We start from the raw sequence: 13,905 nt of genomic DNA, 5'->3' as shown, positions 1-13,905 counted from the left end.
TCTGTTATGTTCCGTTAAGAATGTCAGTTAACAGGGACCAACTGCCACCTCTTGATTCTTGCCTCAGTGATTAAAAACCCATCTTGTTGCAAGTGGTTGTTTTTAAAAAGTGCAAAATTGTGTTACATTTCTTTAACTATCTGACACATTTCATTGAACTCTGCTAAGAATATTTGTTGTTGTTGTTGTTGTTGTTGTTGTTGCTTTGTTTAATAATAAAAAAGGTGGCAGCACCACCACACAGAAAAAAATATCTGGTTTTATGTGTTGGCATTAAGCAAAGGTTAAAGGATTGTTTAGGACTCTTGACTAATCCCCAACAGTTAAGTGGCTGGATTAACTTTGTCCCTAAAACACTGGGTTACCTGGGTGGACTCCCAAAAATGTAAAGCCCAATCAGAGGCCTGCTTAACTTCACAGAAAGAACTATGTCGACACCTTTGGACCACTCTCCAAGCAACCTAGGAACAGAATGGAAGCGAAGTTTGGTTTGGAATCCCCCGCTCTCTGCAACCACTTGGAAGATATTTGGCAAGATCTCTTTCTCCATGATATTTTGCTCAACAACTCTGGGCAATCTCCCCCCATTTTCATCATCACCATCATCATCACTTTTAATTTGTATACCGTCTTTCTATCTTACAATACCCAAGGCAGTTTACAGGCTGAAGAAACAAAGAATGTACAGCTTATAACAATCTAATGCAATACAAAAATGTGATACTAAAACATAACTTTAAAATAAGCAAGCTACATCAAATAAAGTAACATTCAACAATCATTAGAATAGTATAGAATAATATTAAATATCAGCATATAAAAACAGAAAACTACTCTTAAAAATTACAATAAATAATTTCAAAACTATAATCAATAAAACAACGGCAAGCCACAGGGCATAAAATAATACAAATTGAGAAGCACAGACTGGAGGGTGGGGCAAGGCATTTTCTTTATTTTGAGTCCCCCAAAATAGGGGGCGTCTTATACACGGGGGGTGTTATACACAGAAAAGAACGTTTTTCTTTTTAGTAGCTTTTATTTCCCTACTTTTTGCTAGTTTCTGAAGAATGGGATACAGTAGTACCTTGGGTTACAGACGCTTCAGGTTACAGACTCCGCTAACCCAGAAATAGTACCTCGGGTTAAGAACTTTGCTTTGGGATGAGAACAGAAATTGAGTGGTGGCAGCAGGAGGCCCCATTAGCTGAAGTGGTACCTCAGGTTAAGAACGGACCTCTGGAACGAATTAAGTTCTTGCCTGCAGGGTTCTTGCTGCAAATCTAAAGCAATCAACACCTTCTCCATCCACCTACAACCACATCCTCCCCCCAACAAGATCATTATGTAGAAGAAGCCGTCTCCAGTATTAACAATAGGGCTTGTTTATTTCACTGTTAGCATGTGCTAACCACTGCGGCCTATGGCCTTTCTGCCTGTCCACCAAAGGTGTCTGACTCATTTGTTCCACTGCAAACAGCATCTCCACCGCTTTTGCATATTTCGTGGTCAAGGTGTTTATCACACAGGTTTCCATTTCATGTTTAGCTTTCTGCTAAGGAGCATATCCCCCCCCCTTTATTTATTTGAATTTTTAAAATAAGAAAATGTTCAAGAAATTACAAAGTTTAGGTCTCCTTGGCTCCTTTGGGAGGAAGAATGGGATATAAATTAAGTATATAAATAAACAATCTGCTCTGTTCCAGTAACAAGAAGCCGAAAGCACCAGCCTGAAGATGACGAGTGAGACCTCGTCGAAACGTCGCCTAGACACCCCAACTTTTACACGGGAAGACACCCGAGGACACCAAAACCTGCATTCCTGTACCCGTGAAAATCTACGAAAGCAAACAATCTAAAATGTCAACATAATTATGCCAAGATGCTCATATAAATAATTCTCTTAAGTCTGTTAGGTAAAGGTAAAGGGACCCCTGACAGTTAAGTCCAGTCGCGAACGACTCTGGGGTTGTGGCGCTCATCTCGCTTTATTGGCCGAGGGAGCCGGCGTACAGCTTCCGGGTCATGTGGCCAGCATGACTAAGCCGCTTCTGGCGAACCAGAGCAGCGCACAGAAACGCCGTTTACCTTCCCGCTGGAGCGGTACCTATTTATCTACTTGCACTTTGACGTGCTTTCGAACTGCTAGGTTGGCAGGAGCAGGGACCGAGCAACGGGAGCTCACCCTGTCGTAGGGATTCGAACCACCGACCTTCTGATCGGCAAGTCCTAGGCTCTGTGGTTTAACCCACAGCGCCACCCACGTCCCCTTAAGTCTGTTATTAACGCGTAATTAATGACTATATGTAAGTTGCATATTTCCTTCTGTTTTTTTTCTTTTGCAAAATATTACTTTAATTACTTTAACCATTTCCCCTATTTTAATTCGGCAAGCCAGCATTTTATGGCTCAATTGGTTATTAATTTCTATGGGAAAGCGCTCCTTGGTTTTGGAACACTTTGGTTTTGGAACGGACTTCCGGAACAGATTAAGTTTGAGAACCAAGGTACCACTTTACTTTGCTTTTCCAAGGAATCTGGGTAAAAGTTGAATCCAGTAGAATTAATCTGAGCCTTGAAAAGCACAGAGGGCTGAAGAAAAAGCCACCCTCATCACCTTATGTCCAAGAAGGTAGTGATTGGTGGTGATGGTGGGGCTTAGAGGCTTTGTGGTCACCAGGGGAAAAGGGGGCACCTCCATAGTGGTGGCCCCTGCTCTAAGAAGATGCTTCACTCAGGAATGGGCTTTCAGCACTAGAATTAAGCTCCAAGTCCTTCCACATACAAAAACAATTTATGTTTTCTTCTTCCAAGTTTTTCACCACAGAGCCTGGTTTTTAGAAAGCACGTACGCACAAACACACATCCCTTTTTTGCTGCTGTTCTCATCAAACAGTTGGGAGACAGGATCCCTTGGAGATCTATCTAAAGCCCTGCCAGGAAATCCAGATCCACCTCCTCCCGGCTCGTGCATGTTCCTCTTGGTGATTCTAGCTGCACAAGACTCGGGTTGCCCTCTGAAAATTTAAATGAAAAAAATGTCAGCCCCGCATTCACAGAGGTGTGATTAACACTTCCTGATCTTGGATTGCCTTGGTCAGGCTGGTTTGCACGCCACTGCTTGCAGACATTTCCCCTTGTTACGGAGAGCTTAGCGGACTCATGCACCGCTTCCAGGATGGCTGAGGACATACTTTATGCTGATATAAAGTTCACTTCTCAGACAGGCTCTTCAAGCCTGCACAGCCCATCGCAGCAACTTGGTGAGTGGTAGTGTCTCCTGATTGCTTTTAAACATCGGTGGTTGTCTTTGGGACATGGGACTAGAAAGTTGGCACTTGGAACTTTCACCAGGATGGTCATTTGGGCTCCGCTTGGACCCCCATGTTTCTGTGCCATTTTTTTACGGCTGCGATCACGCAAAATAGTTGGTGCAAGTGTGCGGGAAAATTGCCCCGGCATATGGGAGAAATAGAATCCTGTACGAAAGGTTGCATCTAAACAACAAAAAGTTGCTCTAAGTTCTGCTTTAGGGCAAATTCATTGAAATCAACGAACCTAAATTAGATGCAGGTAGGTAGCCGTGTTGGTCTGATGCAGTAGAAATATATAAAAAAATTAAAAACTTGTCTAGTAGCACCTTAGAGACCAACTAAGTTTGTTCTTGGTATAAGCTTTTGTGTGCATGCACGCTTCTTCAGGTATCCTAAATTAGTTATGTCCCTTAACTTCCATAAACATGAACTGGTCTGCTTTGAGTAGGAATAGCATTCAATGCAACCCACAGAAATTGAAGGGTGTATATGAACTGCGCCTTCGGTTGAAGTAGCAATGCATGCAGCTGTATTTTTGTGGGATAGAGGGAAGGTTGAATGATGTACAAAGGCTGGGGGTGTGTGCAAGTGAAATGTCAATCTTGGTTAGTAACTGCCTTGGAAAACGAGAGAATTCCACACGTATCTGCTTATTAACATAGATCAACTTATGCTGACAAAATTATCTCAGTTTAACACTTCAGCGCACAAGCAGTGCTTGGAGCTTATACCATCTAAATGCTTTAGATTAAGGCAGTCTATGGCCCCTTCGCTGTCTTGTTTTTGGCACTTGCTAAAAACTTTTTTATTTCAGCAAGCGTACCCAGGCATGTAGTTTTATCGTGTAAGTTCGAGCCATATAATTGTTTTAAATTTGCTTGTTTTATTTATATTTTGATTCAAAAGGATGTGTTTTAATGCTTGCTTTTACTGGTATTTTACTGAATATTTTAGATCGTTTTTGTGAACTGCTTAGAGAAATAAAATAAATCGGAACAAATAAAAATGGGGTGTTCTTATTTTTAAAAAGAAAAGCAATAAGTATAGCACAGTGATCTGTATAACTCCTCCTCCAGAAATTGGATTTATTGATCAAAATTCAGTTTTTGATTCAGTGGCTGTTTCTTTGGCAAATCTTTTTTTTTAATTATTATTTTGGTTTAGGCCCAAAATGTGATGCCAGAATATGAAAGGTTTTTGTTTTGCTTTTTAAATCCACTATGTGGCCCAGTAATTGATCATTTGCCTCCTCTCCCCACAGATTTGAAAATGTCTGTAAATACGTGAATTGTGCTGCTAATATTTCTCCTTACATCTATAGAGCAGCACATTTGGTGACTATTTGGCATATTGGTGTGGTAATAAATTCATACGGGTAAATGTGTGGTGTAGGTAACATTGCTTAAGGGTGGGAATGTTGGCTTCCCCACACATCATATCACTGCATTTTTCCTGTATCTGCAATCGGCTGGAGGCAAGCTCACTTAAGACTGCATAAACACATCCTTCAATTTTGTAAATTAGTTGTCACTCTTTATAGCTGCTCCCCAGCACTCCCGTTGGATCCAGATCGCTCTGTGGGCGGCATGCATTGGGAATGTCATCCTCGTGATAGCTGTGATAGTCCTGGGTGAGTATGAAAGTAGGGGGGGATGTTTTGGGGGGAGGAATGCTCTAGTTATCTCCCACTTGGACTACTGCAATGCACTCTACGTGGGGCTACCTTTGAAGGTAACCCGGAAACTACAACTAATCCAGAATGCGGCAGCTAGACTGGTGACTGGGGGAGGCCGCCAAGACCACATAACACAGTCCTGAAAGACCTACATTGGCTCCCAGTACGTTTCCAAGCACAATTCAAAGTGCTGGTGCTGACCTTCAAAGCCCTAAACGGCCTCGGCCCAATATACCCGAAGGAGCATCTCCACCCCCATCATCCAGCCTGGACACCAAGGTCCAGCTCCGAGAGCCTTCTGGCAGTTACCTCACTGCGAGAAGTGAGGTTACAGGGACCAGGCAGAAGGCCTTCTCAGTAGTGGCGCCCTCCCTGTGGAATGCCCTCCCATCAGATGTCAAGGAAATAAACAAGTATCTGACATCTGAAGGCAGCCCTGTTTAGGGAAGTTTTTAATGTTTGATGATTTATTGTGTTTTTAATATCCTGTTGGAAGCCGTCCAGAGTGACTAGTAGTAGTAGTAGTAGTAGTAGTAGTAGTAGTAGTAGTAAAAACAACAACCAGTCACTCTTTCCTAATGTTTTTATTAGGAAACGAACACAGCATCATTTCCACCTTTAGAATGGGACCCCTCCTCATACATCAGAAATTGCACATTTGTTTTCTGCTTTAAGATGGTTTCCAAGAAGTTGGTTAGAAATCATCTTCCTGATTAAAGGAAGGCATAGACTTCTTGGTATGCTAGTTTCTGAGCTCTGATGTGACAGGAAGTCGATGTAGGCTGTAACTGACTCCGATAAAACCATTACATTTTCAAGTAGCCTTGAAGTGTCTGTCCGTGGTGGGCTTAACTAACCACATGAGGTGAGAGATTCAAAGCGTTATGCACACATTCTAATTCTCTTTTGAAAATCTGACCAATTTTTGTGCACGAATGAGAAACGAATCATAATGATTTATTTTTTTTAAAAAAAAAATCTAAGACATTTGCCACATATGGTATTTAACCAGGCCGGCTGGAAACATTTTGGGAAACCATTGAAAGTGAATGAATATTGAAAATCAGTAGTGGGGCACAATGTTTAATTTTATTTGGAGTCCAAAATACATTTTTCAAGGCTCAGCAATTGAACAATGGGAAGATTATGAGTTGTTCTACTCAAGGGTATTGTGAAAAAATAGTGGTTTTCACTTGGGTTAACAAAATTTGCAAAATGCAGATTTAAATTCTAAATTGTTATAGATCAGTGGTTCCCAACCTTTTTTTGGCCATGCCACACCTAACGATCTCTAAAATCCTGACACCCCTCCCCCCGGTGACATTTAATTCTTATTATTCAAAGAGTGAACTATTCACGTGAATGAAGACTAAAAGGCCATTAACTGTTAATACCTTAATCTCAAATTGCCCCCTTAAAAATCAAATTGCCCCCCCTGTGTGGTGTGTGCCCCATGTTGGGAACCACAACTGTAGATGTTTCAAAATCCTGCTCCTGGTGTATTAACCATTAATTCAAGGAAATATTTAATTCAAGGAAATGTTCTGAGCAGCTCTATATTTATATAGGGGAACCAGTGTGCCTCCTCCCTTGGGCAGCTCATAGAGGCTGCTGGAGAGCAGGTGTGGAGGAGGAGAGGCTCTGGCAGATCTGAGGTGCCAAGGGAGTGAGAAATGTCCCCATTTTCATCTGAGGAATGTTGGAGGGTATGCTATCACATACCCTCCGCCATTTTCCCAATGAAAATAGGGACATGATATTCCATCATCATCATTATCACCATCATCGGTTCTTAACCTGAAACCGTTCTTAACCTGAGGTACCACTTTAGCTAATGAGGCCTCCCACTGCTGTCACATGGTTTCTGTTCTCATCCTGAGGTAAAGTTCTTAACCCGAGGTAGTATTTCTGGGTTAGCCGAGTCTGTAACCCGAAGTGTTTGTGACCCGAGGTGTTTGTAACCCGAGGTACCACTGCAGAGTGAATTGGAGGGTCTGCTATCAGCAACTGTTGGGGTAACAGGATCCTTGCTGGGGGAATGACATCTCCCCCACCTCAGGGCTCCTCCACATTTTACTCTAAAGCAGGTGTGAATCCTCAGTTTTCTTCAGATTGAGTCACTGTAGTCCCCACATGTGTGCATTAGGCTTTGTGAAATGGTTTGAACCAGCTCTTTTGTGTTGATACTGATTTCCAATTCCCCGTTTTGATCTGGGCTATATCTCCTTGTTTCCAGCTCTTTCTTTGTTAATAACCCTTAAACACCCACCCACCTACCCATGGAAGTATGCTGTCTCTCTGTGTCTCTGTTTGGTGCTACGAACAATATTTCGGCGACTTACGGTGATATCAAAGTGCAGCAACTGTCAAAATTTGAGGTGTTAAGTTGTGGGTTGACATAGCAGACGACACAGCGATTTCTCCAAAGCAGCTTTTTATTTTGTAAGCTGGAACAGAACTAAACTGAGGAGCTCAGTCAGCCTGCTTATATAGAGCTCCAGAACAATGTAACTGTTGCCATTTTCTAAAACTATCCAAGCACTGAACGGCACTTTTCGATCTTTCATTGGCATACAAAACTATCCAATCACTGAACGTCACTTTTTGATCCTTCATTTGCATAACTATCTACAGTATCCCCCTGCTGGCCCAGGATGAGAACTTCAGTACATAACATGAGGCATGGTGCTGTTTACCGTTGCAGGCCTGTTTAGCATTTGCCGCTTGGCAGGGCCAGCTGAAAACATCTTGCCAATAGAGGCAAAATGCCTCATCCCCATGGATCCGGGTCCCCGCCTCAGCCCCATCACCGCAACTGCACCCTCAACTGTGGCTGCACCCATGTTGCAGGAGTGCAGTGGTGAGGGCGCAGTGGCAGGAGTGAGGGCGAAGCCCCTCAGGGCTGGCAGCAACACAGAGGTGGGGATGGGGTGGAGGACAGATCCATCACCTGAAGCAAATGGCTTCACCTCGCCTCATGCATGGGCCACCCCTGCTGCTTGGTAACAGCTTCTGAAAGGAGACAGAGAGATTATCGTACTTTTGATTTTTTAAAAAAATACTTATTATCAGTGTTTTCTTCTGGGGGGATGCAGAAATACAGTACGCATACCCCTAAACATTTTGTGAATCTTTGTACTTTTGTCCCTTTAATGTATTTATTTTCCCCAATTTGAACTATAAAATGTTGGTTAAATATAAGCACTGCTTATTGTTAAACGTTTTAAAGTGGTATCTTAGGTTACATACGCTTCAGGTTACAGACTCCGCTAACCCAGAAATAGTGCTTCAGGTTAAGAACTTTGCTTCAGGATGAGAACAGAAATTGTGCTCCGGTGGTGCAGCGGCAGCAGGAGGCCCCATTAGCTAACGTGGTGCTTCAGGTTAAGAACAGTTTCAGGTTAAGAACGGACCTCCAGAACGAATTAAGTACTTAACCTGAGGTACCACTGTATTAGTTTAGAAAAGTACATGTGTTGCCTCTTTTAATGTTTTTAGACAAAACTTGGACCAGGTAAATTCATTTTAAACTATGTCAATGAAGCAACGTATTCCGATTGGCTGTCGGTTGGGAGTAGACTGAAAGGTGAGGAGAAGTAATGCCAGTTGGGAAAGTCAGTGAGGGAGGGACGTGTGAGGCAAAAGCTGAGGTAAAAATGGGTATCTGAGGCCTGAATAAGAAGCTGTTCTTCCCGATTATGTTAATACTGTAATGGTTTGCTGGTAAATATCAGAAGAAGGGAGCTGGTGTCTGTGTTAGGCCAAGATGCAGCGCAGATAAAATTTTTGACAGAAAAAAGTGGAAGAAGTGTGTCACCTCTGCTCATCCTGTATATTTGTAAATAAATGCAACTATTACAAAAACGCTGTAAGCCTGAAGGCACCTTCTTCCAAAGGAAGCTGAAATTAGGGAAGCACTGAACCTTTGGATCTTCTCAGTGCTTGGGAGAATACAGTGCAAAAAAGAGAAATATCTCACAGATTCCAAGAAGGACAGGTTACTTCTTTTTGCAGTATGCTTAAATTGCAAATGACTCATCCTTTTTCTTGGCATCTTTGAGGTATTTTTTTGCACCTTATTCTTGGATGCTTCCTGGTTTTGTGGTTTTGGGAGGAATAGGAGAATCGCAACTATATATTTTGTTTTGAAAGCAAATAGCTTCAAAATCTTTCTGTCCTTAAAAATGCTGATAGAAATCCCATTGCCACATTTTTTCTTGTCTAAAGAAAGCAGGGACTCCCTAATGTTTGCATAGGAGGAATTTGGGCAGATGTGTTTACTTACATCCCTGCATGATAATATGTTCCTCTCAAATTCCCTCCTCTGCACAATGAGTAAATTTACAAGTGTCCTGGTCTCTTTTGCAGCTTGCCTTCATTATCTTATCATATCCATCTTCTTCTCCCCATTCCTTGGCCTCCATAATTTGAATTTGTGCCTTAACATTATGCCCATTCACTTAAATGACTTTATTTGTTTTGCGGGGGCAGCTTTGCTGTTGGAAGCTGAAAAGGGAAAAATTCTACTGAACCATGGTGGATGCAATTCCTCAACAGACAAGTTTCGGGCTTCCCTAAGACTCAACTTCTGCAATCAAAATCAGAATAGGTCCTCAGGTAGAATTGATATATTGTACTGCTGTCTCTTTCAAGCATAGCAATTGTATGTAAGAGCTTGCTTTCAGTTCACATCTATGTTGTTTTGAGGCATAAAACCTTCTGTAAAGAAACTCATTTCTGGAGGGAACCCCAACGATCTCCTTGCAATGCAGGAATCTCAGCTAAACAATCCATGACAGATGGCCATCCAGCCTCTGCTTAAAAACCTCCAGGGAAGGAGAGTCCACAACCTCCCGAGTGAGACCATTCCACTGTCAAACAGCTCTTACCACCAGAAAGTTTTTCCTGATATTTAGTTAGAGTCTCTTTCCTTGCAACTTTAATCCATTGTTTTAGGTCCAACCCTACTGAGCAGGAGAAAACAGGCTTACTCCATCTCCTGGTGGCAGCACACATTCCAGCTTGTCAAAATCCTTCTTAAATTGTGGCACCTAGAACTGGACACATGACTCCAGGTGGTGTTCTCATAGCTTGGTGGCAGAGCACCGATCTTGGGTGCAGAAAGTCCCAGATTCAATCCTTGGTGTCTCAAACTGCTGCTGGTCAGTGTAGACAAAACTGAGCTAGATGAAGCCCATGGTTTCCCTCAGAATAAGGCTGCTCCCTGCACTCCTAAGTTATCAAGCATCGGTGGTTTCATTCTAGAGCTAACTTCACACTCAACTCCGGCCATTGCTGTTCTCACTAAGAGCCAGGTGAGGGAGGGGAGACCCACCCATTTGCCCTCTGGCACAAAGCCACTTCCTTTGTTATACCAAGGACAGCATTTAAGGCTTTTAACTCACCTGGTTGGTTAATATGGAATCCTCCATTAGATTTTAACCTTTTCTGGATCCAGGACCCCAGGAATTAGAAGGGACTTGGGTATAAGGGAGACTGACAGCCCCCCCAAAAAACTCCCCACCTCACCACAGTATTGTCAACATGAAGCTACAATGAGACAGACTGTGGAGACCAACTTGGACATGCAAGGCTGCAATTTGTCTTGTAAACTCCATCTCCACCTTTGTCCTCTAGAGGGCTCCAGTTTCCTCCCTCTGAACTCACTCAGATGCAAAAACTAGTGAGTAATAAACTTGCATTTGCGATGGCATGATGTGAGAGATCTGTACTTTGATCTCTGTATCTTTTTATATCGAAAGCATTTTGAGTGTGCAGGGAGGACTGAATTGGATCATGACTATAAAAGAAGCTTTAAAGGGGGCAAATCTGAATCAAGCTACACGCCTGTTTCCCAGAAGAATCAATTGCCCACCTGATAGCTATTGTCTCGCCTCCCCCCATTCTCCCCTAAAAAGCACCTTCTGGCTCAAATAGAGGGCATGTTTTTGGGTGAGAAGTCAGCACTGAGACCTGGTGGAAATTGGGAGCGTAATCTGGATCAGGGTTCTTCCTTCAAAAGAAATGTGGCAGATGTAAGTACATATTTTTTTAAAAATGAAACAAAAGTGAATAACATAAAAAGTTGCTGGACCGTAACTTTGAGGAGTTTCAAAGAGCATCTTGCAAACCATCAGTTTACTGGACAACTTCACTCAGCCTAGAGACACTGGGTGCTTACCGTTGCAGAGCACATACGTTTTTCACAATCGAAATGGAGGCCCAGTCATAATCATTAAGTGTCTTTCCTTCCACAGATAATTCCCCTTGCAAAGTGTGCCCTTTGCAATGGCAGCTCCACAGGGACAAGTGCTACTGGGCATCAGAAAATATGAAAACCTGGGATGAGAGCAAACATGACTGTTCAACAAGGGATTCTCAACTGCTGGTCATCCAAGACAAGGAGGAGCTGGTAAGGGGACAATTGTATATTTCAGGCAATGTATTCCTATGCATGTTAATTCTGAAGGAAGCCTGAGTCCAGCTGAACTTAACTCTAGCTTAGTAGCCCTGCAATGATAACATGGTTGGTGACTTGAGAAGCATGTGGAGTGCAGGGCTTTGTTTAGTGCTTCATCCCATTCCCAGTTGCAAGCAAATCCCTGTAACTGTAGCCCAAGTCCTCTTTTTATTTAGAAAGACTCTTTAGGAAAGTGAGGTTGGTTGTGGAGCAGTGGCAGAGGAGGAGCTGGTGTTCCCCTTGTTTTCCCCCCATTCCACACGGCCTTTCAGCAGCTTTTCCCCATGGATGTTTTAAAGCGTGTTTGGAGGCTTTTTCAACGGTGTTCCTAATATACACAATTTCACTTCAATGCACAGTTCCTTGCACTGTGACCCCAGCGTAAATGGGGAGGCCTGCATTATAAATGCTTAATGCTGCTTTGATTACTGTTCTTGGTGAATGTTTCATTATAATTAATATCAACTTTCACATTTTATTACTTTATATTATTTTAATGTAAGCTTTATTCTGAAGTTATCAACTTGAAAATAATTTAACATATTTTTTTTATAAAAAACACATTATCTCATGCAGGATTTCATAGAAAGCATTACTAAAAATTCAAAATACTGGATTGGACTCTCACTATTAAAATCGAAGAAGAAATGGATGTGGATTACAGGCTCCCAGATTGATCAGAGTCTGTGAGTTTGGTATTGTTTTTAATCTAAGCAAAAAATCATACAATTTTGACTTTTGAGAAATTGGGAAAGGTCTGGGATGGCAAGTTTCTATACCATGAAGTCATGCAAGTAGTTCTATTTTTATTTTTATTCACTGGCCACCTCGCTCCCCACTCATGGTCTCAATTGAAGTTCCCCCCTTTCTCCAGAACACTGGTTCTTGGGGGGAAGGAAAGGTCCTTAGGGGGGTGAATGGAACATTTTCCCCTATTTATAAGTGCTGTATGGAACCACAGCGGCAGGGAGTGGAGGTGTAACCCTTCCCACTTTTTTTTAAAAAAAATGCAAAGGGAAAGAATAGTAGAAAATCCTCATGCTCCTTGTCATAACCAGTGACAACACCCTTCTCCATGGAATTCTTAAAAAAAAACTTCACCCTGTTTCTATTTTCAAGGCTTTCTTTCACTCCTAACACACACAAATGGTCAAAAAGAACTGGCCAAAAATATTGGCCTGACCTTAGAGGAAAATCAGAGAAGAGAAAAGAAATGGAAAACTGGAAAGTTATTGGCAGTTAATGATGGGTGCCCTCCCCAGCATCTCATTTATTTTGGGGTTGCCAACTGACCGGTTTGGGTTTGTTTAATGTAGTTGGGAATGTGCTGAGGTCCAAATATGGACAAGCAAAGCCAACTCTTGCTCTCAAGTTCCTATATCTGCCCCATTGCCCCCATTTCACTAATTCTTCCTAGGTGGCAAATTGGTAGGTCATTTTCATTCAGAGGCGTAGCATGGAGGTGCCACTGCTCCGGGTGCAGTTTGGAGAGGGGGTGCAGACAGGCGTCCCACAGCAGGCTCCTTCATCAGAGCCTGGCTCTGCTCCAGAAGGAGCTGCTCCTTGGTTACAGCTCTAGTGCCTGGTGCCAGGGGAGGAGAGCAGGCGAGGGGGAAGCAGCGCTGCTCTGCCACTTGGTCACTTCTGACGTGGCGGCGGAGAGCAGGAGGAGAGTGGGTAGCAGCTTCCCCAACCCTCTCCTACTCTGAACTGTGGCGCAGGAGGGCACCCTCTGTGCATCACCCTCTTGGGAGCGTGCCGCGGGCATATGCTCCACCACTGTTTTGATTTCCAGATCCCTGGTGGAACATCAACCACTGCTGCAATCCAGCTTCCCAGGCCCCAAAGTCTTGGGGCAGGAAAAAGGTGGCGATGCTCCCACTATCAAGCTCAGCATGACTTTCTTCACTCTCTCCACTTTGATGCATGTTTGGAGGATTCAAATGCACACAACCAGCTTTTTTTGGGAACACTCATGCTTTCTATTAAGAATATGAAAAAATAGTTGTAACAGACTTCAGTCCTGATATTCAGATGTACCCTTTTCTTCCACAGATTTAAAGAACCAGACTATGGTGAAGGAAACTACTGTGCTGCAAAAAGATATAAAGTTACTACCTCTGAACGCTGCAGTGCTGAACTTCAGTGGATTTGCCAGAAAGACTCTTTCCTACTGTGATATTTTAGTTTGATAAATGCAATAATTATGTGGGTTTTGGTTATTTGCTAGGAACACACAATAAAAATGTCATTGAGTGACTGAGAAGATTATGTAAAGGTATTATTCTATTGTCATCAAAATACCTCTTTGTGAAATCCAGAGGCAGCACAGCACACCTAAAATGGAATTCTAAGTCATTTTATGTTGGCTATTAAAAGATTGGTTTTAAGTCACAATTGAGGATCAGCTGTAGAATTTGACAGTGCAAAATAAATAATAATAATAATAATAATAA

General features: G+C 42.5%; 3 protein-coding genes across 7 annotated transcripts in view; 1 reads left to right on the top strand and 2 right to left on the bottom strand.

Annotated features, from left to right (window-relative positions):
- Positions 1–2,385, bottom strand: part of LOC309365136 (killer cell lectin-like receptor subfamily B member 1B allele C) — a 54,494-nt gene extending 52,109 nt beyond the window's left edge. The window contains exons 1-2 of the mRNA XM_081903319.1: positions 1,843–2,385; positions 439–1,634 (exon numbers count right to left, since the gene is read on the bottom strand). Of these exons, the coding sequence (XP_081759445.1) occupies positions 439–550 (112 nt within the window). The 5' untranslated portion in view covers positions 551–1,634; positions 1,843–2,385. The remainder of the gene's footprint in view (positions 1–438; positions 1,635–1,842) is intronic.
- The window catches only part of LOC309365116 (uncharacterized protein), a 152,827-nt gene that overhangs the window by 26,395 nt on the left and 112,527 nt on the right, over positions 1–13,905 (bottom strand). The gene's annotated exons all lie outside the window — the stretch shown is intronic.
- LOC309365125 (killer cell lectin-like receptor subfamily B member 1A) lies at positions 3,034–13,720 on the top strand. Of its 5 annotated transcripts, XM_081903293.1 has the most exons (6): positions 3,034–3,263; positions 4,855–4,944; positions 9,481–9,606; positions 11,247–11,401; positions 12,026–12,135; positions 13,505–13,720. In XM_081903293.1, the coding sequence occupies exons 1-6, from the start codon at positions 3,179–3,181 to the stop codon at positions 13,626–13,628; spliced, it is 690 nt and encodes a 229-aa protein (XP_081759419.1). In that variant the 5' UTR covers positions 3,034–3,178; the 3' UTR covers positions 13,629–13,720. The 5 variants fall into 5 exon arrangements, with proteins under 5 accessions (XP_081759419.1, XP_081759421.1, XP_081759422.1 ...); XM_081903295.1 differs by lacking the exons at positions 3,034–3,263; positions 4,855–4,944 and adding an exon at positions 6,802–7,076; XM_081903296.1 differs by lacking the exons at positions 3,034–3,263; positions 4,855–4,944 and adding an exon at positions 7,920–7,991.

The sequence above is a fragment of the Podarcis melisellensis genome (genome assembly GCF_964234715.1).
Source record: "Podarcis melisellensis genome assembly, chromosome: 2".
NCBI lineage: Eukaryota > Metazoa > Chordata > Lepidosauria > Squamata > Lacertidae > Podarcis > Podarcis melisellensis.
The sequence above is the reverse complement of the archived record's forward strand: the minus strand, read 5'-3'. Positions and strand labels throughout refer to the sequence as shown.